Source organism: Syngnathoides biaculeatus, chromosome 11 (assembly GCF_019802595.1).
Source record: "Syngnathoides biaculeatus isolate LvHL_M chromosome 11, ASM1980259v1, whole genome shotgun sequence".
Taxonomy (NCBI): domain Eukaryota; kingdom Metazoa; phylum Chordata; class Actinopteri; order Syngnathiformes; family Syngnathidae; genus Syngnathoides; species Syngnathoides biaculeatus.
The window spans coordinates 17121070-17144354 of NC_084650.1; the positions used below are offsets into that span (position 1 = coordinate 17121070).

At 42.8% G+C, this 23285-nt stretch overlaps 1 protein-coding gene and 1 pseudogene across 2 annotated transcripts; both read left to right on the forward strand.

The window, feature by feature from the left end:
- The first annotated feature begins 2759 nt into the window (after window positions 1–2759).
- LOC133509283 (5S ribosomal RNA) lies at window positions 2760–2878 on the forward strand (annotated as a pseudogene).
- A 6046-nt stretch (window positions 2879–8924) lies between these two features.
- On the forward strand, window positions 8925–22152 carry slc25a43 (solute carrier family 25 member 43). Of its 2 annotated transcripts, none has more exons than XM_061834564.1 (5): window positions 8925–9338; window positions 13117–13358; window positions 14357–14529; window positions 17787–17921; window positions 20182–22152. In XM_061834564.1, the coding sequence occupies exons 1-5, from the start codon at window positions 9067–9069 to the stop codon at window positions 20395–20397; spliced, it is 1038 nt and encodes a 345-aa protein (XP_061690548.1). In that variant the 5' UTR covers window positions 8925–9066; the 3' UTR covers window positions 20398–22152. The 2 variants fall into 2 exon arrangements, with proteins under 2 accessions (XP_061690548.1, XP_061690549.1); XM_061834565.1 differs by having other exon boundaries at window positions 13117–13316.
- The last annotated feature ends 1133 nt before the right edge of the window (window positions 22153–23285 follow it).

The window sequence follows — 23285 nt, forward strand, 5'->3', positions numbered from 1 at the left end:
CTAACAGGCCACATTCAAGGAAATAACACTTATGGTTAAGTTATATCATAATTTTGCTAATTTATAATCTCGTCCCAAAAATGGGACGCTGCCCGCGAGAGGGTACTTGGGTTTTCTTAGTACATCGTTCCAAAAACCATAGTCAGAATCAGATTAAAACACTTAAATATTTTGATGTACTGAAGGATAAAATGCGTGAAAATCATGATGTCCCAAAAATGGGACAGTGCCCACGAATGTATTAATGATTTTGCTATTCCAACATATATTCTAGTTTAATTTGAATCCTGTTAAAAATTAAACATGTTATCTTATCATACATTCTCATTAAAGAAAGCTCTTGTTTAGAAAAAACTCTTAAAATGTCTCAGGGTTTGAACTCTTATCAGCACAACATTAACTTTTTTTTATTCATGTACATTTTTGTACAGTACAATACTATAGAGTGCTATTTTTCTTATTAAAAAACGTGTCAAAGTGTGTTTTGGGGGATGGCGGAACGGATTAATTCAATTTCAATTCATTTCAGTGGGAAATTTGGTTTTAGATACGAGTAAATTGTGCGACAAACGTGCTCGCGGAACAATTTAAACTGCTAATCCAAACTACCACTGGATCCTTAGACAGATTTTAATAGACTATAATCCGTTTTCAGACCGAGTCAGACAGACAGGCCACAGACAAGGCGAGATAATGTCCAAAGTCACGACCCTGCCCTGACCCGGTTGAAGGAAATGGTCACGCTGCTCGAGACAAAGCAGGCTAAAGGAGAGTCTGAGAGGGGCTGGCCGGTCGGGCCGCTAACAATGGCTGCGCGCTCGGAGACTTTTAGGAGCACGGGCCACACAAAGGCCAGAAAGGCCCGCCCGCCTTTCCCCTCTTCCACATCGCAATGGAGCTGGCATTTCACACCGGTCTGTGAACAGCCATTCAATCAAACTACTGTTTAACCTGACCCCTGGCCTCCACTCAGACCTGGATGAGTCTGACGGGACCTCTTTAGAGGTAACTGACTTTAAAGGCCTCTTTACACTCAAGCTCTCGCGAGAGTGGCAGCGCCCCTCTTTGCATCACGTGACCCACGCATTGGGCCGAGCGGCTCCTATGCCTCACTTGACGCGGCACAAATTGACCGTTTCTCGTGAATGATCCATTTTAGTCAGCCTCCCTAAGATGATCTGATTTATATATTTTCTTGTGATTTGCATATGCAAATGTCATGAAAACTGATTGAGTCGCACACACAACACAGGTAGCGTGGTTGAATTGTGACGCGCTCCAATCAGCATATGGCTAATATATTTTTTGTCGCTTTCTAGTTCATTTAATCACATACAAGTGCCTCGCTTCATTACTGTGCTATATATATATATATATATATTATATATATATATATATATATATAATTTTTTTTATGTATTTGAACAATGTTTGCAGTTTCATTCTTGATTTTTTTTTTTTTTTTGTCTATTGTTTTTGCTTTGTTCAGGCCCCATAGCTCAGTGGTTAGACCGTTGGTTTGGCAAACCAGGGGTTGTGAGTTTGTATCTCACTGGGGTTGCATCAGGAAGGGCATCCGGCGTTAAAAACTGTGCCAAACAAATATGAGCGTTCATCTGAGATGTCACGCTGTGGCGACCCCTAACGGGACAAGCCGAAAGAAATTTACTTCATTATTTTGTGCCACATTCTCTTACTTCGGAATTAATGAAAAGTGATTACAGTTGTGATTACAAGTTGTCTGCTTCTGTGTTGATCTATCTATCTATCTATCTATCTATCTATCTATCTATCTATATCTATCTATCTATCTATCTATCTATCTATCTATCTATCTATCTATCTATCTATCTATCTATATCTATCTATCTATCTATCTATCTATCTATCTATCTATCTATCTATCTATCTATCTATCATCTATCTATCTATCTATCTATCCATCCATCCGGTGTCTGGACGGTGATGCAAGAAGCAATGGCTTCCCCTGAGGGACCGAGAGACAGCAACAGACCCCTCGTCTGGGTCATCCACCCTCGAGCCGGGACCACATGACCCTCTCTCCTTGTCAATGGGCTGCTCCTCCCCGGTACCTGTACGCGGGTCAGCTCAAGGTGTGGGGAGGGGGGCCGCATATCAAACAGGTCGGGGTCTCCCTTTGATGTGGATGGAAACACAAACACTGATTTGAGGAGAGTCGTAATAGCTTATTTGTTCCCTTTAGTCATTCATTGAGCTGCCCGTCGCATGTGTAAGCCTTCAAAGGCAGGCCGAGCGGCATGCACCGGGCCCGGCGGTACAGTAGCCGAGAGGGCCCTGGACGCGTCCCGCTTGTGGGAAGGCCATCTGGCTTCCTGTTCCTTTAGATTTGATATTGATTTATTGGCTGTACGTGGCCAGATAAGGGAGAAGGGGGGGGACACCAGCTGCCACAAGTTCTCCAGTGCATCTTTGCAGACAATGAGCCTCCTGTTTATCTGCATCCTGGTAAATAGGTGATTCGTCATTCCTTGTTAGGCTTTACAAATTTCTCAAATTCAACCTTTTTTTGGATGGTATGTTAGTGCAGTGTCTTTACTGAACCAAGGCACATATTTTGCTTTGGGGAAAGATCACATGACACACCTCTAAACTAAAAATGTCACAAAAAAAGTCGATACACAGGTTAAAAACCTGCCTTCTGCTAGGAGGAGTAAAGACTTGTTCTGCCTGTCAGTATTGAACTTTTCGTAATGTTTGTAAGGAGTAGGTACAAGGATACTTACAGCCATGCTACCCTGGGAACGCCCGCTCTCGTCAGATCTCAGAAGTTAAGCGCGTTTGGTCCTGGTTAGTACTTGGATGGGAGACCGCCTGGGAATACCAGATACTGTAAGCTTCTCTCCCCGGCTAAATGCAGAGGGGTTGCGTCAGGAAGGGCATCCGTCATAAAACTGTGCCAAACAAATGTGCGTTCATCTAAGATGACACGCTGTGGTGACCCCTAACGGGACAAGCTGAAAGAAAAAGAAGAAGAAGAAGGCACAAGGATACTTTCACGTGGCAGAAAAGTGATTGAACTGAACAATGACAATGGCATGCTGTCTTTGGGGTTGCACTGCCAGATATTCCAGATGCTCGTGGAAAAGTACAGAGAAGGTCAGAAGGAGCTACATTGTGTCTTTATAGACCGAGAGAAAGCCTATGACAGAGTACCAAGAGAGCAACTGTGGTACTGCATGCGCAAGTCCGGTGTGGCGGAGAAACATGTTAGAATAGTACAGGACATGTATGACGGCAGCAGAACAGCGGTGAAATGTGGCGTAGGTGTGTCAGAAGGAACTTAAGGTGGAGGTGGGACTGCATCAGGGATCTCCTCTAAGCCCCTTCCTGTTTGCGATAGCAATGGATAGGCTGACAGATGTGGTTCGACTGGAGTGAGTATATTGGTAGAAGGGTGCTGAGGATGGCGCTGCCAGGCAAAAGATCAAGAAGAAGACCAAAGAAAAGGTTGATGGATATTGTGAGGGATACAGAGATGAACGCAAGCCAACATTATAGGGAGAGAAAATCTCTGGTATTGGGTTTGTCGACGGGTATGCGTAAAATGATTGGTTGGATTTTCTGTCTAATTTAGCGAAACAAAATGGCCAACGTGCTTGGTGACGTCATGTCACAGCGTGCTATTCGTTTTCAGGGTCGATAGCATTTCTGTGCCATTGATCCGAGCAAAACAAAAGTCAATTGATGTAAAATGTCTGAATTGACACCACTTCCATATTTCTGGTCAACAAAGCTTTTTGAAATGTAAATTATGTCCAGAGTCCTGTTCCAAGCAATTCAAGCCATTTCCCCACTTTTCTCACTCACTGGGTTTGTTTCCTAATGTCATCGGAAAAAGCGACATCTTTTGCTACCTGGAAGTACGTGTGACATCACGGTGAACGGTACTTTTATGCGCTGGCACGGGTAAAAATAAATCATTTTGGGCCCTATTAACTGAAATTGGATAATTTCCCGCGGCACAATGGCGGGGAATCCCTGTATTAGTAAAATGCGAGCGTCGGCTCTAATGAGGTGCAAAACTACGTTGACTAGTCATAGCAAAACCCTGACACCCTTTCACAGAAAGCATATTGAAAAGCGCTCTCTTTTACATAACATGTCTCTCATTCCTGCTAAGTGAGCCGGGAAGATTGGGGGGTCGGGGGAAAACGGCTTCTTGGCGAAGGTGTCGACGTCAATTGTGCTTATGCCTGATTTTTCTCACGGGCACACAACCCCCAGAAGAAGACACACAAACAGACCGGCTGTGGTGTCACCATCCCTGTTCCTCCACGACCGCCCCCCGCCTCCCTCGGCCTTTCTTCATTCGGGCCCTCCCCTCCCCACACAAGCCTGTGATGTGAGTGTCCCAGATAATGAGGTGAGAATTTTATTGCGGCCCTCTGTGATCCTGGCACCAGTCTGCGAGGATGACAGTGGGCCAAGCGCATCCCCCAACCCTACCGACCCCCGAGACCCCCCCCCCGCATCTTGGTGCTGGGTGCCCCCTCTTGGCCGTAGTGTCCGAGGGAAAGGCTTTCTCAAAGTGTGGTGCTGCCCCTGGTGGAACATGAAAGAATCACTTCCCTTAGTTCATCCATCCATCCATTTTCTTTTGCTGCTTATCCTCACGAGGGTCAGTGGGAGTGCTGGAGCCTATCCCAGCTGTCTACGGGTGGGGGAGTCGCACTCACAATCACACCTAGAGGCAATTTAAAGTGTCCAATTAATGTTGCACGTTTTTGGGATGCGGGAGGAAACCGGAGTGCCCGGAGAAAACCCACGCAGGCACGGGGAAAACATGCAAACTCCACACAGGCGGGGCCGGGATCGAACTTGGGTTTTCAGAACTGTGAGGCCAACCCTTTACCAGCTGACCCACCGTGCTGGCTCAGTTCAGTTGTATTTTGCTTTTTTTTTTTTTATTAGTACAATACAGCCATCCATTTTCTACACTGCTTACCATTACTCGGGTATGCTGGAGATTTTGCAGACTAACCGCGGGTGAGAGGCACCCTAAACTGGTCGCCAGCCAATCGCAGGGCACATATAAACAATCACAATCACACCTAAGGGCAATTTCGTGTCTTCACTTCACGCGTTTTTTTGGGGGGATTTGGCAGGAAACCAGAGTAATTTGAGAAAATCGACGCAGCCACGAGGAAAACCTGCAAACTCCACACAGGTGAGGCCTGATTTGAACCCCGGTCCTCAGGACTGCGAGGCAGACGCTCTAACCCGTTCCTTTTTGTGCCGCTTTGTACCATGCAGTTGCGTTTAATCTTTTATAATTGTTTGTTTTTAAATGTGTATCACAGTTTTATTACTTAAATTTCTCTTTTTTTCCAATGAGGAGTTTACTAGTGCATGCCTACTAGTGGGTCGCAGTGTTACTAACTAGTTACTAACAAGGTTTAATTACATACTAGTAAGTCATATGTGGCACTTGTAGTGGAGAAAAACTTTGAGCCAGAGCCTGTCACTCTACTAGTGTACTGAATGGTCTTACAAGTGATGACAAAGAATGTACTAGTACACGGGCCTTAGGCTGGATACCAAGTGTAGTGGGGAAAAAAAATGCTCAAGCGGTTTTCCATAGCGCCCTCCACTTAGCGCACTTCAAAGTGAGACATCAAGGGGTCAACTTGCGCATGCCATGCGGAGAATGACAATGCCTGGGCCTCAGCGACGTGCCGCTCCCCAAAGACACAAAGGCTCCCGCAAACCGCTCCCCGGCGCTGAGGAGGTGCTCATTCAACGGCGGGAGATACATACAGGAAGGCAGTGGGATAGATATGGAATTGTCTTCTATAGAAATGGCGAGGAAAACAGGAAGGACACCGCGCCACATCGACAGACGTACTGACAGCGCCGTCGCGTTTTACCGGTCGGGCAGTCGTTGATCAGGAGGGTCTGCCCTGATTCGTCTCCAACAATTTCCTTTGACTTGATCTGGCCATGCGTTTGGGACCAAGATCCTCAATAAATTGACCCCCAACCCCAATGAAAAAAAGATTTATTGATGCCCGAAAAGGGAAAAAAAAAATCCTTCCTGAAAAATAGCCCATAGCTAATATAGTTTCAAGTACACAAACCGGTATTACTGATTGTGAAGTCTTTGAGCAGATTAGATCGGTATGGCAACACGATGAGGCCAATGTTCCCTCTAATTTTTGACGTGTCTGAGCGAACACACTAAGCCCGTGAGCGCCCCCTTTGACCACTGTGAACAACATCAGATGTACGCACTGTGGTCAATCCGCGTCACCCATTGAAGTTACACGGCTCCTTAAAAGGTCCAGATTACATTCCCATCAGAACATTTTTAAGAACAATTTCGTGTTTTTGCAAATTTACACTGAAAATGACAACAAACAAAAAAATACATTACAAATACATACCAAGCCAACTATTAACTATAAATTTGAAATGTTGCTTCCGACTGTTTCTTTTTTTTTTTTTTACCCACAATGATATCCCTGTCTGTTTTTCTTGGTGTAAAACAGAATTATTGCTTGCAGAATATTTTTCGCAATGCATGTTGAAAGCTGAATGACGCTCCAAAACAGTTTTCAGGTTAATGTTATGTTGCCTCCTAAATTTAAAATACAGAATTAACTTTTTGGGCTGTCTATCATCTGTACTTTCATCCTCAATCGGGCTGTGCCAAGGTGGAATTTTAACATTATACACCATCTCATCCTGTATGTTTTACTTTGGCTTCAGACCAGACCTTTTTTTGACCAGTTTCCACTTTTTCTTCTATTATTCACATACCCCGGTGTTTGTAATTATGAGTGCACCCCTTTAAAATGGAGGGGGGGCGGTGTCAGGTAAACGAGGAAGTAGAATGTGTGGCCCGGTGTGGCCGAGCAGCAGCTCTTTAATGTGTTTTTAGTGTTAATTAAAAAAAAAATAAACACGTCAGGCTGTAGTCTGTTTTCCTCTGCGCTGAGTGTGTGCGACTAGTGCCCAAATGCGCAGTTGCGCAGCTTAGAGGGAACATTGGTTGAGCCTGAAATCTCACTGGACAAAAAAAAAAATTCTAAAACAACCAATCTATGTACTGGAAGTAGTGGAGTCAAGAACAGAGCATACTATAATACTCACAGACAAACAGTATATTGTCCCGGTTGTGGGAACGACTATTAGTGCAGCTTAGTGGGGGACCTTCTCTGCCTCTTCTTCTTGCTCTTGAATACACTGCGTCTAGATACTGTACAGAAGCGCAACGACCTCCGTTTAATGAGGATTTTTGTATTGAAAGTCAGGGTGACACCTACCCACCCCCATTGAGCAGTGAAAGGCCAGTCGAGGTGCCCCCTCCACACCCACACCCAACCCCTCTCTCGTTTCCTCCGGTGGGCTCTGTTGTCTTTTGTGGTGGGAGCCAAGTGGTGCGGACAAAAGAGGGCGGTGATGCTTGCCAAAAGTGCGGAGAAAGCAAACAAACAAGGCGGCTAATACTGGATGATAAATACACATCGTCCCAAATATCGCAATTTAAAGCACAAACAATCCAAAACGTGTTTTACTTGTTAGAAATTGTGTTAGGTGAATTTAAATGAACCTTTTGTCAATATTTTTTTGTAAAAATGTGAAAATCCACAAATAATTGAATGACAATCTTAAAAAAAAAGGTTTAGAATTTTCCGATGGATGCCACAAGGTGGCGCTAAACCAGTACTTAGATAAATTATTAGGGCTTTGGCTTGAGTAAAAACAGCGATCGTGTAAGCTTTTTAGTGAATAATTGTGAAAAGGGTCTTTAAAAAAATCTTTGAATAGGCTAATTCGGCAATGTCAAATTACAATTATGCATGTTTCACTATATACTGATAGTTTCAATGAATGAATAAAAAATTAATACTAATCCAACTTTATTTATAGAGCAATTTACAAAACAACTGATGCAGAAGAAGACAAGAACTGAACATAAAACAAAAAAAAATAAAATTTTAAAAACATGAAAACAACATCAATAATAGATAGGTATTGTGCTCTACATGAATAAAATTGAACATCAAACAATTAGTTGAATAGTTTCAAAAACTACTAGAAATAATATTTATACATATTATAAAATAAAATTATTGTAATTATTATTGAATTGATCTAAAGTCATTGATGGTGTAGTGGTAGACACACCTGACTTCGGTGCAGGCAGCGTGGGCTTGATTCCCGCTCAGTGGTGGTGTCGGTATGCACCTTCTGACTGACTGGCGAGAGTGTAGTCCACCTTTTGCCCAATGTTACCTGGGTTGGCTCAGGCGCTCCTGCGACCCTTGTGAGGATAAGCACCTTGGGACATAGACATGCATTGATCTATTGATTATTCATTTTTAATTAGAATGTACCTCTTATTTTATTTAGCTATTATGCTGGGGAAAAAAATGGAATATCTTGCCAACAGAGTGAGTGTCTTGAAATCTAGATTAACCCTCTTTGGACCAAATGAAATTTTGCAGAGAGAAAAATCTGATACTTCCACAAAATGATACTCTAGGCTTGAAATTTTCGATTATATTAATATTTTGTTGCAAATTTGCAACCCCTGCCCGGAAAGGGTTAAAAACTCTTCTTTTTTCCCATGTAGTTTTATAATACTTCCACATTTGAGTGATATTTCTTGTACTAAAAGCCGTTTTAATTGTACTTTTTCAAATGTTTTTGTGTATGAATGCTTTTATGTAGCGCGCATTGAGTAAACTTGTGTATGAAATTTATAACAATGTGTTGAATGCAATAAATGCAAATAATAATAAATAGAACTAAATATGTTTCAAAAATAAAAGATGACAGAATTACAATATTATTTGGGGGGAAAAAAAATCGAAAACTGCAGGACGCTAACAGTCATGGAGACGCAGTCGCATAGCGCCCCCTGGTGCATCCGCTAATCCACTTCAATGCGGTGTCAAATGACGTCACTCGCACAGGATCCGCCCTGGCCAGCGGCTTCCACAAATACTGTCGATGACCGAAGCCGTGTAAACAACAACAACAAATTGTTTTCGCGTCGCCTTTTAAGGCCAAACAGTGATGGCCACGGTTAAAAAGGACAACAGGCTGACAAGTTCGCAGAGCTTCTCGTGCGTCGGCTTCGCGGGTTTATTCAGTAAAAGCGCCACGTCGCCGTTGGAAGTCGTGAAGATTAAAAGTCAGGTGGGAACATTTCACTGTAAAAAAGGCTTGGGCCAAACCTTCCTCCTCGTCTACCGCAATGAAGGACTCAAAGGCTTTTGGAAGGGGAACCTCGTATCTTGTCTCCGCTTGTTCCCCTACACCGCAGTCCACCTGACAACCTACAGAAAGTAAGTCGGTGCGCTTTCATGTTGTTTAAAGACAAATATTGTGCCTACCGGGTACAGATTTCATACAATAATATGTGACTACTGTAGTCAGCCATGCCAATCGTTGCATTCAGCAAGTTTGTGAGGCGAAAAGAGCCTAACAGTGAGAATTTCACCATTATAACGATTGGTACAAAGTCCAACTTAGAATAAACTTCGTATTTAGGTGGATAAAATAATTCATTTTTCGTAAAAACACCGTTTTGTTAATGACTTACTTCCTGTTTTGGAGCTCCTGATTTTTTTTACGGCCAATCAGATAGCTTTATTTTCTCAGTCGATATTTAAATGCGTGGCTGGAGACTCCCCGCGTTTTGACTGGCAGGCAATGTTTAGGGCTGGGTTATGACTCAATCAGTATTTAATGTTGATTATTACATGGAAAGCAAACGTCTGAAAATGTCTCATTAATCAAGTTAAGGAATTAATTAACTGCGAACAGTATTTGTGTCTATTATCAGTTGTAATTGACTTTTCGTCTTTGGTGTCAGACAAAACTTAAATTTAAACGTGAGAAAGTTCCAGTCCAAACGTAAATATTGTTTTTCATATTGTGTGTGTATATCTATATGTGTATGTATATAAACAGCCATGTCCAATGTACTGTACAATTCTAAAATGATGGGATACAAAATTACATAAGATAAAAATAATAAAACCAAGGGCGTCATAGTGGGTCAACTGATAAGGCGTTTGCCTCACAGTTCTGAGGACGTGGGTTCGATCCCGGCTCCGCCTGTACGGAGTTTGCATGTTCTCCCCCGTTCCTGCGTGGGTTTCCTCAGGGCTCTCCGGTTTCCTCCCGCATTCCAACAATATGCAACATGAACCGGACACTCTAAATTGCCCCTAGGTGTGATTGTGAGTGTGACTGTTGTCTGTCTCCATGTGCCCAGTTCAGGGTGTACCCTGCCTCCTGCCCGTTGACAGGTGGGATAGGCTCCAGCACTCCTCGTGACCCTTGTGAACATAAGCAGCAAAAAAAAAAAAAAAAATGGATGTATGGAAAGTAAGCATCTGAAAAGGTCTCATTTAGAAAGTTAAAGAATTAATTAGTTGCAAATAGTATTTGTCTATTGTCAGTTAAAACTGACTTTTTGTCCTTGGTGTCCGACAAAACTTTAATTTAAACTAACTGTTCCAATCCGAATTTATTGTTTTTCATATTGTGTGTATATCAGCCACGTCCATTGTACTGCACAATTCTAAAACTGTGGGATACAAAATTACGGAAGATAAAGATAATAAAACAACACAATTCTAAAACTGCGGGATACAAAAGAGACACTAAATACCGTAGCTATATAAATACTAAACCTCATAATTCTTTATGTAGCTTCATTGTTTTGAAAAGTAAAAACAACATTTAAATCTTCCCAGTTGCTAACAATTTCTACAGGTTAAAGTTACACCGATGGAGAAAATAGCACACCTGTTAGCCAGGTCACATGGCCGTGCAAATATAGCCACCACTCCTCCTTTGCACAGTAAGTACTATGCTGTTCCGAGAAAACAAAACCCTCACTTCCCTTTACCACACGTTAATACTCAATTACATTTTTACCCGATGGTGACTGAATAACATGTTTTCATCACACACCAAGAGGATTAAGAATCACAGAGCACTTACACACCCGCACCTTATTTTTTTATGCAAAAATCAGCACTTTTTAGAGAGAGAGGTACTACAGAGACGCTATTAAAGGTATATCCATAATACTAGAAAAAATAGGTTCAGAAAAATATGTCCCCAAGTATTCCTCATTATTTGCTCTTTCAGTTTCAGTGTCAAGAAATGGGGAAATTCATATCACATCATTTTGCGGAAATGAAAAGACTCATTTGCAAACTTCTCCAAATAATTTGCCTCGAGCTTTTGTCACGCCCAGTTAAAGTTTACTTTAAACCCGACATGCAACAAAAGAGATTTGAACATTGTTTATTTAAACCACCAGAAAGTTCATCCAGAAATATAATTTTGTCCTCTATCTTCATTTGAAGGCCATAGTGCAGCTGAAGGAAATTATTTTAAACAATCAAACAGCTGCTACTTTAATATACACGGAGAAGCAACACACAAATGATTAATTATCTTTGTTTGGGTATATTAACACCAAAATATTGAACCCATAAAATGTTGTCCAATGAAAGTCCGTAGTCCTCATGCTAATCTTTAAAAAAATTCTCTGCCCTGCCCCTAATTTTAGGCTGCAGCTATGTGGAGTAGAGCTGAGTGGTGCTCAGCACAATGTGACAGAACATGGACTTGCCTTTTCAATATTAGAAAACAAAAAAACATCCATCTATCAATTTTCTGTTCCGTTTATCCTCAGAAGGGTTGCGGGCATGTTGGAGCCTATCCCAGCTATTTTCGGCCGAGATTATCTGAAAAAGTGTATTACAGCGGAAGTGGCATGTTGAAACTGAACACCAATACAGGGGGCATTCATTCTATGTGTGTGTGTGTGTGTGTGTGTGTGTGTGTGTGTTCATTTAAAGGGGAAATCCACTGGTTTACATGAACAATGTATCCAATAGGTCATATAATATGTACAGTATTTTGACAATTTGTTGTTAAATCCTCTCTCATTTAATAGTGTTTTGAGAAGATTTTTATCGAAAATTACGAATTTTCAGGGGCGCTGCCATTTTTGTGAGTCACTTGATCTACAAGGGCATATGTGACGTGTACCGTGCCGTTCCAAACGCTGGATTACATGGGACACCATTCATGCCCTGCGCTGATTTCTCTGATTTATCCTCATCTGATGAAGAAATAGCAGTATCGGTTGATCAGGAAGATGGAGGAATACTTCCATACAGATTTGAACCTGTGGCTGTAATTAATGGTGAATATTCGGATGATTCTTCGGGCCGTTCGACGCGGCGTCTGACTACTTGGAGGCCTACGCGCGACATAAGTGGGTAAACAAAAGCCCCCGGGAGCTCCGGGCCGGCAGCCGTGGATGGTTCTTCGGACGGGAATGACGCGGAGTCTGACGAGCGAGCTCCGGCGGCGGGCCGCAAGCCGAGCTTTCAGGCGGCGGGCCGCAAGCCGAGCTTTCAGGCGGCGGGCCGCAAGCCGAGCTTTCAGGCGGCGGGCCGCAAGCCGAGCTTTCAGGCGGCGGAGGCCTTTAGCCGAGCTTCAGCGTCCGGGGCTAACGGCCTCCTGCCGCGTGGAAGCTTGGCTCGCGGCCGGCCGCTGGAGCTTGCTCGTCAGACTCTGCGTCATTACCGTCCGGAGAACCATCCGAATATTCAACATGAATTACAGCCACGGGTTCAAATCCGTATGAAAGTATTACTCCGTCTTCCCGATCAACCGTTACTGCTATTTCTTCATCAGATGAGGATAAATCCGAAAAATCAGCGCTGGGCATAATAGTGTCCCATGTGATCGAGCCTTTGTTGCGGCACGGTACACGTCACATCCACGCAGGTAGATCATGTGACACGCGAAAATGGCAGCACCCCTGAAAATTTGTAATTGTCGATAAAAATCTTCTGAAAACCCTATTAAATGAGAGAGTATTTAACATCACATTGTCAAAATAGGGTACATATAACATGACGTATTGGATACAGTGTTCATGCAAAGCACTGGATTTCCCCTTTAAATACTGAATTTCTAACCCAGGAAGTATACCGTAAAAATGAAAAGAGCATAAAATGGATGCATGGATTTTTACTAAATGGCAATCTCAGTTTTGTCAATTGTTAACACCGAGTTTGCGTTCAGGATAGTCCACCATCACATGGACGAAGTGGGCTTCATCTCCCAGGCGAGGGCCATCGCCGCCGGCGGGCTGGCGGGCGTGGCAGCCGCCCTGGTCACGTACCCCTTGGAGGTGGCCGAGACCAGGCTGATCGTCCAGAACTGCAGGGAGCCGTCGTACGTGGGCGTGGTTCACACGCTGGCCAAGATCCAGAGCACTGAAGGTCTTTTCGCTCTCTACAGAGGTTTTTCCCTCACTGTTTTAGGTATGCAACAGCAGGAAAAATCGGTAATTCCTTGATTCTCAACCACCGTTCCATTATGCTGTAAGAAAACAAATGTGTAAAAATAAACCCCAAGTAAATAATTTCCAGATAATTGGACATTAAAAATGTACCAGGCACCAAAGACTCTGTTACTTTCTAACAACCCAGGCTAAACTCAGTTCTATCCTGACATGTAAAACTTCTCTCTCAGTCTAGATACATCATTTCAACATTCTTCCTTGACACCAATTCCTTTTTATACAGGACTTAATGGGAATTTTGTAGCATTATTGGTCAGGTGCGCAAAAATACGGGGGTGTTTTTTTTTCCCGATTGTTCCTGTTTCATGACCAAGCACGTCAAACAATCTTTTGACGTCTTAGATCATCCTGTTAGATTATCTTTAAATCTGAGGTGTGTTAACATTTGTCCTAATAATTGTCATAAATGGGTCAAGGCCGACAATCTTAATTATTGCATGCGTTCAATATTTCCGACCCAAAAAAATCTTCACATTTGTGATGAACACAGATTTCTCCCGAGTCATGACGCCATGAGTTATGAAACAGAAAGTAGCCAATCAAGAAGTGCCTTGATGGGGCAACAACAAAGCAGGCGTAAATAATAACAAAGCTGTTTTTCCCTTTTTTTTTTTCTTTTTATGAAAGTAGGTTTATATACGCCACTTACGCATCCATTCGATCACGCCATATTTTGAGATCAACGGTGGTTCAGAATCTTAAATATCTGCCGTTATGTGTAGCGATTATCGTAGCACACAATATCACAAATCAAAACATAATCCCTGATTTTTTTTTTTTTAATAGGTTGGTCTGGAAACTGAGAACTCCTTTTTTGTAGTGTGTTTTTAAAAAAGCACATGAAGTTTTTTTTCCTAATGTAAAATGTGTGCCTTGGCTCCAAATATTGACCTACATCACTTTATCACTTTTTTAACGTGAACATCATCTCCCGCTGGGCTTTCTGCCCATTTCCAGGCGCATTTCCCTTCTCTCTGGGATGCTACGTCATCTACACGAACGTGGACAAAGTCTGGCAGGAGCCTCCTTTCCGCTTCTCGCCTCTGCAGAACTTCATCAATGGCTGCCTGGCAGCAGGGGTGGCGCAGACCCTCTCCTATCCGTTTGAGACTGTCAAACGCAAGATGCAAGTAAGTCACTGGCATGATAGCGCGGCCACATTTTCCCACATTATCATGTTCCATTTGAGGCTTTATCAATAGTCATCCATCCATTTTCTTTGCCGCTTATCCTCACGGGGGTTGCGGGGCGTGCTGGACCCTATCCCAGCTGTCAACGGGCAGAAGGCGGGGTACACCCTGAACTGGTTGCCACCCAATCGCAGGGCATGTAGAGACAAACAGTCGTGGTCACAATCCCATCGAGGGGCAATTTGGAGTGTGCAATTATTGTTGCATGTTTTTGGGATATGGGAGGAAAGCCGAGTGCCCGGAGAAAACTCACGCAGGCACAGGGGAGAACATGCAAACTCCACACAGGTGGGGCCGGGATCGAACCCGGGTCCTCAGAACTGGGAGGCCAATGCTTTACCAGCTGATCCACTGTGCTGCCCAATATTCAAACCTTCCTAAAATAACACAAAAATTTTCCAATAAGTTCTAACATAGTGGTTTTGTACAATACAGGATCAAGTAGGCCCAAGTGTTAATCAAAAACAAAACAGTGATTTTATTCCTTAAACGTATCAATGCACTTTCCCTTATAAAATGTACATAACTGTTTGTATGTCATCCTTTAATTATTATTATTATTCAATGATTTAATTTTTTTATTTGATTTGTTTATCATGTTAGACTAGTGACTCGAGATCCCCATTTTTTGTCCTTTTCATATGAGGCAAACAAAATATTAGAAATACCTCTCAATCAGTTCGACTACAATGCGAATTACAGTATTGAACAGGGTATAACTAATACCATCATAAAGTTAAGCAAAGGTTCCGTCTATATTATGAATGTTTATGAAAGCAATATTCCAATGATGATGCAATATTATATATATATATATATATATAGAGAGAGAGAGAGAGAGCGAGAGAGAGAGAGAGAGAGAGAGAGAGAGAGAGAGATAGAGAGATATATATAGAGCAGATCTCGATCTCTCATCTGATCGCCTCGCTAGATCTCGAGGTCTCTCTCGAGAGCTCTCTCTCTCGCTCGTCTCTACTCTAGAGCTCAGCTTCGATCTCTCTCGATAGAAGCTTAGCTCTAAGCGAGAGAGATCTCTGTCATCTCTCTCTCTCTCTTGATAGCTATCTCTGGCTGACGCTCGCGCTCCGCGAGGATACATCGATCTCTGCAGATCAGCTGAGAGAGACGTGGTTCGTAGCGAGTGTGCACAAGCACGGTGGATCAGCTGCAAAGCGTTGGCCTCACAGTTCCGACATCGCAGGTTCAATCCCGGACCCGCCCGTGTGGAGTTTGCATGTTCTCCCCGTGCCTGCGTGGGTTTCCTCCGGGCACTCCGGTTTCCTCCCACGTTCCCAAAAACATGCAACATTCATTGGACACTTTAAATTGCCCCTAGGTGTCATTGTGAGTGCGGGTGTTGGTCTCTATGTTCCCTGCGATTGGCTGGCAACCAGTTCAGGGTGTACCCCGCCTTCTGCCCGTTGACAGCTGGGATAGACTCCAGCACTCCCCGCGACCCTTGTGAGGATAAGCGTCAATGAAAATGGATGGATGTATATATATGCCATTTTACTCAGTTACATTCATCTAAAGTATGCTCAGTGCTTGCTGTTTTTTGGTTCATTGTATTGCCTGCAAGTGTTTCTTCAAACAAGTATTTGCTATTTTGACTACTTCTGTTTTAGAATAGGTTAGTGCTAGATCTTGATGCATTCTGATTTACGTACAAACTCACTTACCTGTCTGTGCGGAACTCAAGAGCAGAGGGCCTTGTGTAGAATTTTAATTTAGTTGTTGTGTTAACATCTCGAATCCACAAGGGGGCAGCGCAATTGTTATAATTGTTGCAGTATTATGTCTTATCATCTGGGAATGCTGAAGGTGCAAGTTTGCGACCATGTAAAGTAGAAACACAGCTTTTAATGTCTAAACCACTGGCAACAAAAGTGAGTACACCACTGAGTGGAAATGCCCAAATTGGGCCTTGATAGGAACGTTCCCTCCCAGGTTTCATGTGATTAGTTAGTTAGTATTATAAAGTGTTAGGTGTGAATACGGACTTAACATATCATACATTGGGATTTCTGGATTTTTCTTTTTAGATTATCTCTCTCAAGGTGGACATGCACCTTCGATGAAAATTTCTGACCCTTTCATGATTTCTAAGTGGGAGAACTTCCAATATAGCAGGGTGTTCAAATACTTATTTTCTTCACTGTATTAATGATCCCTTAAATGAAAGAGGAAGGGCAATATAGTCGGGGATTCTATGTACTCGTTTGCAAGGACGTGAGGGAACAATGGCGGCCCCCCCAGGACAGAATACTACATCCGGTTCCAGCTGCGTACTATTATTATGAGCTGCCAGCAGCTGGGAATGCGAATGCATGGCGGGTCTGCGGCAGAAGCTTTCGATAAAACATCTAAAGATAGGCGCTGGCTATCAGCGTCTGGCCAGCGACATGACTTTTATGTGCGCAACTCTTCAAACTCCACCCGTGCCTTGCAGCGGGGTGTCAAACTGGTTTTCTACGGAGCCCTCATCTATGAAAAGCTTTTTGAGCTGTTATTGCTTTATAGCACCTCCAATTCTCCCTTGCCTCAAGGCACGTGCACAATACGTTTTTTGCCCTCTTTCATATGAACTAAAAAATATGAGAAATAATCAGTTCTACTCCAATGCAAATTACAGTAGTCAGCATAGGGTTAAATGAATACCAGATGAATAAAAAATGTAAATATCCAAGGCTAAGTTGTGAAAAATGACGGTCTATGCTGGAAACACCGATATTTTGTTAATATTTTAATTTATCAAGACTTCTCCTTGTAAGTATTCAGCGTTGATAAATCCCCTTTTAAAAGCTTCCTCAGAGTGTTTGTTCTCAGAATCCCGTGTAGCAGTTTACGACGTCGGCGTGTTCCGACTCATTTCCCTGCTTCTTAATGAAAATGAACTAGTTTCTCATCCAGTTAATGAAGTCAAACGGGGAGGTAAGATCGTACGTTCCTGAGCTATAAAAAAAAAAAACTCTTTTCTGGGGTCAACAAGGTAAACAACTTGGAGATTTTCCAGAGCAATGCAAGTAAATGAAGCATTCAAAGCGACTGTGTCTGCCTGACCCTCTGAAACGTTATTACGGCCATATTTCCCGGCAAGACGTTGTTTAGGGCCTCATTAGTATGAGAAGTGAGCTACGGGGGAACGAACGTTAGTTGTCTTCTAAACACGGCGCTCCTTTCTGCCGCTCCCTTCATAGGCGCAGAGTTCCCGACTGCCACATTACGGCGGCGTGGACGTGCATTTCGGCGGCATGACGGACTGTTTCGTCCAGGTGGTCAAAAACAAGGGCGTTCTCTCGCTCTGGAGTGGCCTCACCGCCAACACGATAAAGGTACAGTGGCAGAAATACTTCCACCGAGGATGCACAGGGGTGCATTTACTTAACAGTTTATTTAATTAGATGACTAAACTTGAAATTCTGCTCCCGTAACACAATTGTCATTGCACTGGTTTATAACGGAGCTGCGAATGGGTAAGGGCACGATGGAGGCTTAAAAGAAGACTCTCCTCAGAATTCATACGTACAATAAGCCCTCCAATGTGATGTTGTTATTATTATTATTACATATATTTTGGACATTATTTGAAAATAAGAACACATTTGAAATCCAAGCAAAATCTGGATATGTGCCAGGTTTCAGAGCCAAACCGAAAGAAACATCCTTGACCTGACGTCACCTGTCCTTAACATTGCAGACCACTATTCTAGCTAAGCCAAGATGCTGACTTGTTCTGAACCGAAACTGAAAAAACGCACCCAAATTTGTCCTTTTTTTAACTTCCCGTGGCGTTAACGTGACAGGATAAAGCTGTGGCTGTCACAGTTGAGGCTCGTTCATCAGCGGGGAAATTTGCACAGATTTAATCATTACTGGTTATTAGCCGCGAAGTTATAGCCTCTCGTGGTGGTACGGTGAAGCAACAACATACGTTATGAGGGTGGCGCAGCTGTTCAATCCCGGACCTCCGTGTGTGGAGTTTGCATTGACAGCTGGGATAAGCTGCAGCACACCTTCGGCCACCGTGTGGGTAAGAAAATGGATGGATGGATATATACTGTACGTGTAACACTTCCCGGTTACTATCTACGGCGATCCGCGCGTGCAACAGGCTTGAACATTGCACGTCATGCTACTTTTGTTTTGTTTGTAATTATTTTTTCACAAAAATCGGCCACAACACGCCAGATAACGGACGTTCTCCGTTCGTGAAGCGTATCCACGAGCAATGGGGGGGTCAGAACAGGAAGCGCTGCAGGCGTGACAAACGCTGATTGGCTGTCAGTTTCCCAGCCGGGCTCATTGGAATGTCTGAGCAAGAGAGGAATTTCGATAATACTTTTCCCATTCAGAGATGTTTCTCGGCGAAATCTGCGAATAACTCTGGCGTTAAAAGAAACACTGAAGCCACTTCTACTAACTTTTACTGTGTGCTCCCATTCTTACTAGTTTCGACAGTCTTCCTTTAACATACTGTAATTTCTGGACCATAAGCTGCACCTGATTTATAAGCTTCGCCCAGTACATTTTTAAAGGAAAGACCATTTTGTACATACATAAGCCGCACCTGCCTATAAGCCGCATGTGCCCACATGCGCTACCGTTAGTGCCGCGCTAGCGTTAAACTCTTTCTGTGTACCGTCTTTCTTTGTAAATATCTCGCGTTTCAATGAGGGAACTTGCGGCTTTTACGCAGCTGCGGCGTATGTATGTACCAAATGGTATTTCCTTTACAAATGTACTCGGTGAGGCTTATAACCAGGTGCGCTCTGTAGGATGGGAATTATGATATGTTTGTGGTTGGGGGCTTATAGTTATTGTTTGATTAAATCAGATTAAGTCAGACAAGATCATCTTCCTCGTGTCACAAAAAATAATCGTAGTCAAATAGAGCATGGTCCATGATTATTAAAGATAATTATTGGAGGAAAGATTAAGTTATTAGGAAGTGAGAATAATTAATTTATCTACCAGTCGTAGGTCATTCTCAAGTATTAACCTTCAAGTTTGAAGCAAGTCCCAAGTGACAATGGCAACAATCAATTCAGCCAAGTCACATGAAAAATTAATGTGGCAAATCATAAGTCAATACATTCAATCTTGCTCAGTCAAACTATGTCATTCATTAGGCCTGGACCACTCTATTTTGAGTAGAACTGCCCACCCTGCACATGGTCGCGAGCATGACCGGACCCCGCAAGCCTTGTCCCACGAGGGAGGTGAAAGGGTCTTGCAGGAGGGAGGGCTAGGGGGGGGTGGCAGCTCCATGAGAAACAATGTCGAGTGAGTAATTAATAGCAAGAATATCACGAGTGAGGTGGGCGAAGCCCGCCTTGGGAACAGCGTGCTCCCATCTCCGATTTCAGCCGCAAATGTCAAGGTGGCTGCATGTGCTTTTACAAATACAAAAGTCAAAGCTAAGCTTATTTGGAAGAATGCGACGGATGAGGGATCGTTCCGTCTGGCTACGTCCAGCCTTGTCCGGTCCCATTTGCTCTTTGTCGCATCCTGTTCGATCCTGTCCATACCTGTTAATATTTCCTGTTCTTTTTGGTACTGAGTATTTGCTGATTTACACGGTATCACTTACAGATTGTCCCCTACTTCGGCCTCCTCTTCGCCTGCTTCGAGCTGTGCAAGCAGGTTTGCCTTTACCACAACGGCTACATCGTGTCGCCGCTGAGCTACGCCCCGGCGCCGGGCGTGGACCAGAGCCTCAGACCGGCCGAGTTGCAGGAGGTGAAGCGCTACATGAAGAACAGGAGCTTCGGAGCGGCCGGCCAGTCCACCATCGGAAACCGCTGGTGAAAACTCTCACGCCGCGAGGAAAAATAACGAATAGACTCTGACAGCACTTGCAAAAATACACAAGCTTGTGAGATCCAGTACTAAAATGTGCCTTGACAGTGAATCTCCGTTTGTGGTAGGGGATTACGTTCCAGACCCACCTTTGATCTAGTTCGCATACGAGAAACCTTTTTTCAAGTAGTTTTATTCCTCCCACATGCTTGAAACAGATTTAAACTTATTATGAAAAACATTTTAAATGTTCCTGAGCACCCGTTCTCACTCTCTCGGTGTCAAGAATTGGAACTCAATTGTAGAACTTTTAAGTATAAAAAAAGTAGAAAGACACTCGTTTGCACACTTCTCCAAATAAGCGCACTTGCTTTTAACACATTTGTCACTTCCAGTTGAACTTTATTGAATTTTTGCCAAAGTGCGCACACCAAAGGTGGAAAATATGTGGTGGGTATGAATAATTGCCACTCTGTTAACTTCAATAGAAAAAGATGATTTGAGTTGCACATTTTAAATCACAAACACGGTCACAGATCAAACTCTCAAGTCAAGACACCACAGCGTTCCGCGCTTGGTTCTTCACTTTCGCTGTCAAAAAATTGGAAGACGTATTATGCATTTAACGCTTGCACATTTCTCAAAGAGGCCAAATATACTTGCACATAAAAACAGACTCAAACATGGTCCGTTTTAAACACAATGTTTTACCCACCCCACATTTCCTCGAGCAAAAGTGCGCTAGTTTAATGCTAATACATAACGCTGACTGCCATAGACTGGCTACTTGAAATAATTTTTTATATTTGTTACTATAAATCTTAATATAATTTCTATTTTTACCCACATGCTGCAAAAAGGCCTGCAATACTCGCAGGCGCACAGGATTTTCTAACAACCATTGCATAAGTTTAGTTGGGGATATTCTCTGTCTCTTAATCTTTACCCTTAACTAAGCGGCATCTCTTCCGGTAACGCTCAGTACTACCCCGCATGTATTGGTGGTGGTACTACACTGAAGACGCACAACTCAAAACTTTGACTTGTTTGCAGTAGTGCATAGTGATACTTCTAACTTATTGGCCCCTGAATTAATGCTACTTTTTTTTTACCATTTTTATTTGAATAGGTTTATTTATATTAACTGCATTTTTTGTGTACATTTTAATTTAAATAGTTTTACTTTTGATTTTCTATTAACTGCAACGTTTTATTACAGTATTACAGTGTTTCTCATCAATTTGTGCTCCTATTGTTAGAAAACAATTTCTGCAATGATTGCATTCCATAACTTAATTAAATGATGTATTTTTTCTGCCGCTTTTCCCTGTCATTTTCTCGACGTAGCACCTTTCACAGAGATGACTGAGAAAGTTCTTTACATGCTTAAAATTAACTGACAAACGCGGAAATATTAATACAAGAACCACCATTTTCAACGACTTTCTGTGTGTTCTATGATCTTTCTATCGGGAAAATTCAGTGAGCGTAAATGCCAAATCTGACACAATTCTACACAGAATTGGGTAAATATATACAATTTATTTTATTTTATTACATATATAATAGTCATGTGCACATTGTGTCTTTGTCTTGTTACCAGAAAGGACTGTATTAACATATGTGCCTTGAAATCATTTATTTTGGTTATTTGAGCACATGAAATAACCTAAAATTGCTGTTTATTTCTATAAATGGATGTACGATGAATATTTGAGACCGGTAGAATTTGGTGCGTGATGTTTTGAAATTTTGATTGATGCAGCTCGTATCAATAAAAAGATAGTTTTCACAAAGAATTTATTTTGTCATTGATTCCCAACCACTGTGCAGGAGGTTATCCAATTCCAATTAATTGGCGCATGAGTGATGATATGTTCGTTGTAAATAGCGTCTTTGTTTATCGAGCTTTTCCATGAATGTTTAATATCAGCAAAACCATTAATTAATCTTCCACTTACTAGCAGAGAATAGAATTAACCTGGCGGCACGGTGGATCAGCTGGTAAAACGTTGGCCTCACAGTTCTGAGGTCCCGGGTTCAATCCCGGACCCGCCTGTGTGGAGTTTTCCTGTTCTCCCCGTGCCTACGTGGGTTTTCTCCGGGCACTCCAGTTTCCTCCCACATCCCATAAACATGCAAGATGAAATTTGGACACTCTCAATTGCCCGTAGGTGTGATTGTGACTGCGGTTGTTTGTCTTGATGTGCCCTGCGATTGGCTGGCAACCAGTTCTGGGTGTACCCCGCCTCTTGCCCATTGACAGCTGGGATAAGTTCCAGCATTCTCCGTGACCCTCGTGAGGATAAGCGGCAAAGAAAATAGATGGATGGATAGAATAAACCTGTGCATCAACTTATCATTCATACAGCACAGTAATTACTTGTTTCACTAAACAAAGTTCCTCAACTCAGTTTAACATCATTTTTGAGTTTTGCAGTGAAGAACAGTAGTTTAAAAAAAATATGTGATCAGATGAATATGCAATTATGCATGTGGAAATCATATGTGTGTACTTTGCGTTACATTTTCGGTCAGTGGGGTGCTGTGAGGTTTTTGTATTGTAAAATATGTGCCTTGGTTGGGGGACTGGATTATACGTGGGTGGGTTAATACATTATCTTGTCCGGCTTTACGCAAACATAGTGCTACTGACGCCTGTGGCCTGTGCATGTGTGCAATCAGCTGATCCTGTCGTCATCAGCACACACGCAGACATTTCTGGTTGACAGCCAAAGGAGTCCCAACAGGTGGCGTGACCTTTATGCACCAAAGCGGAGGCCCTCCCCTGCTCGACATTGACCACCGACCGATGACATTGAGACAATCACGACCATTAAATCCCATTATTCTTAGTACATTTTGGAAATGTGGAAATATGGAAAAAGATGACACGC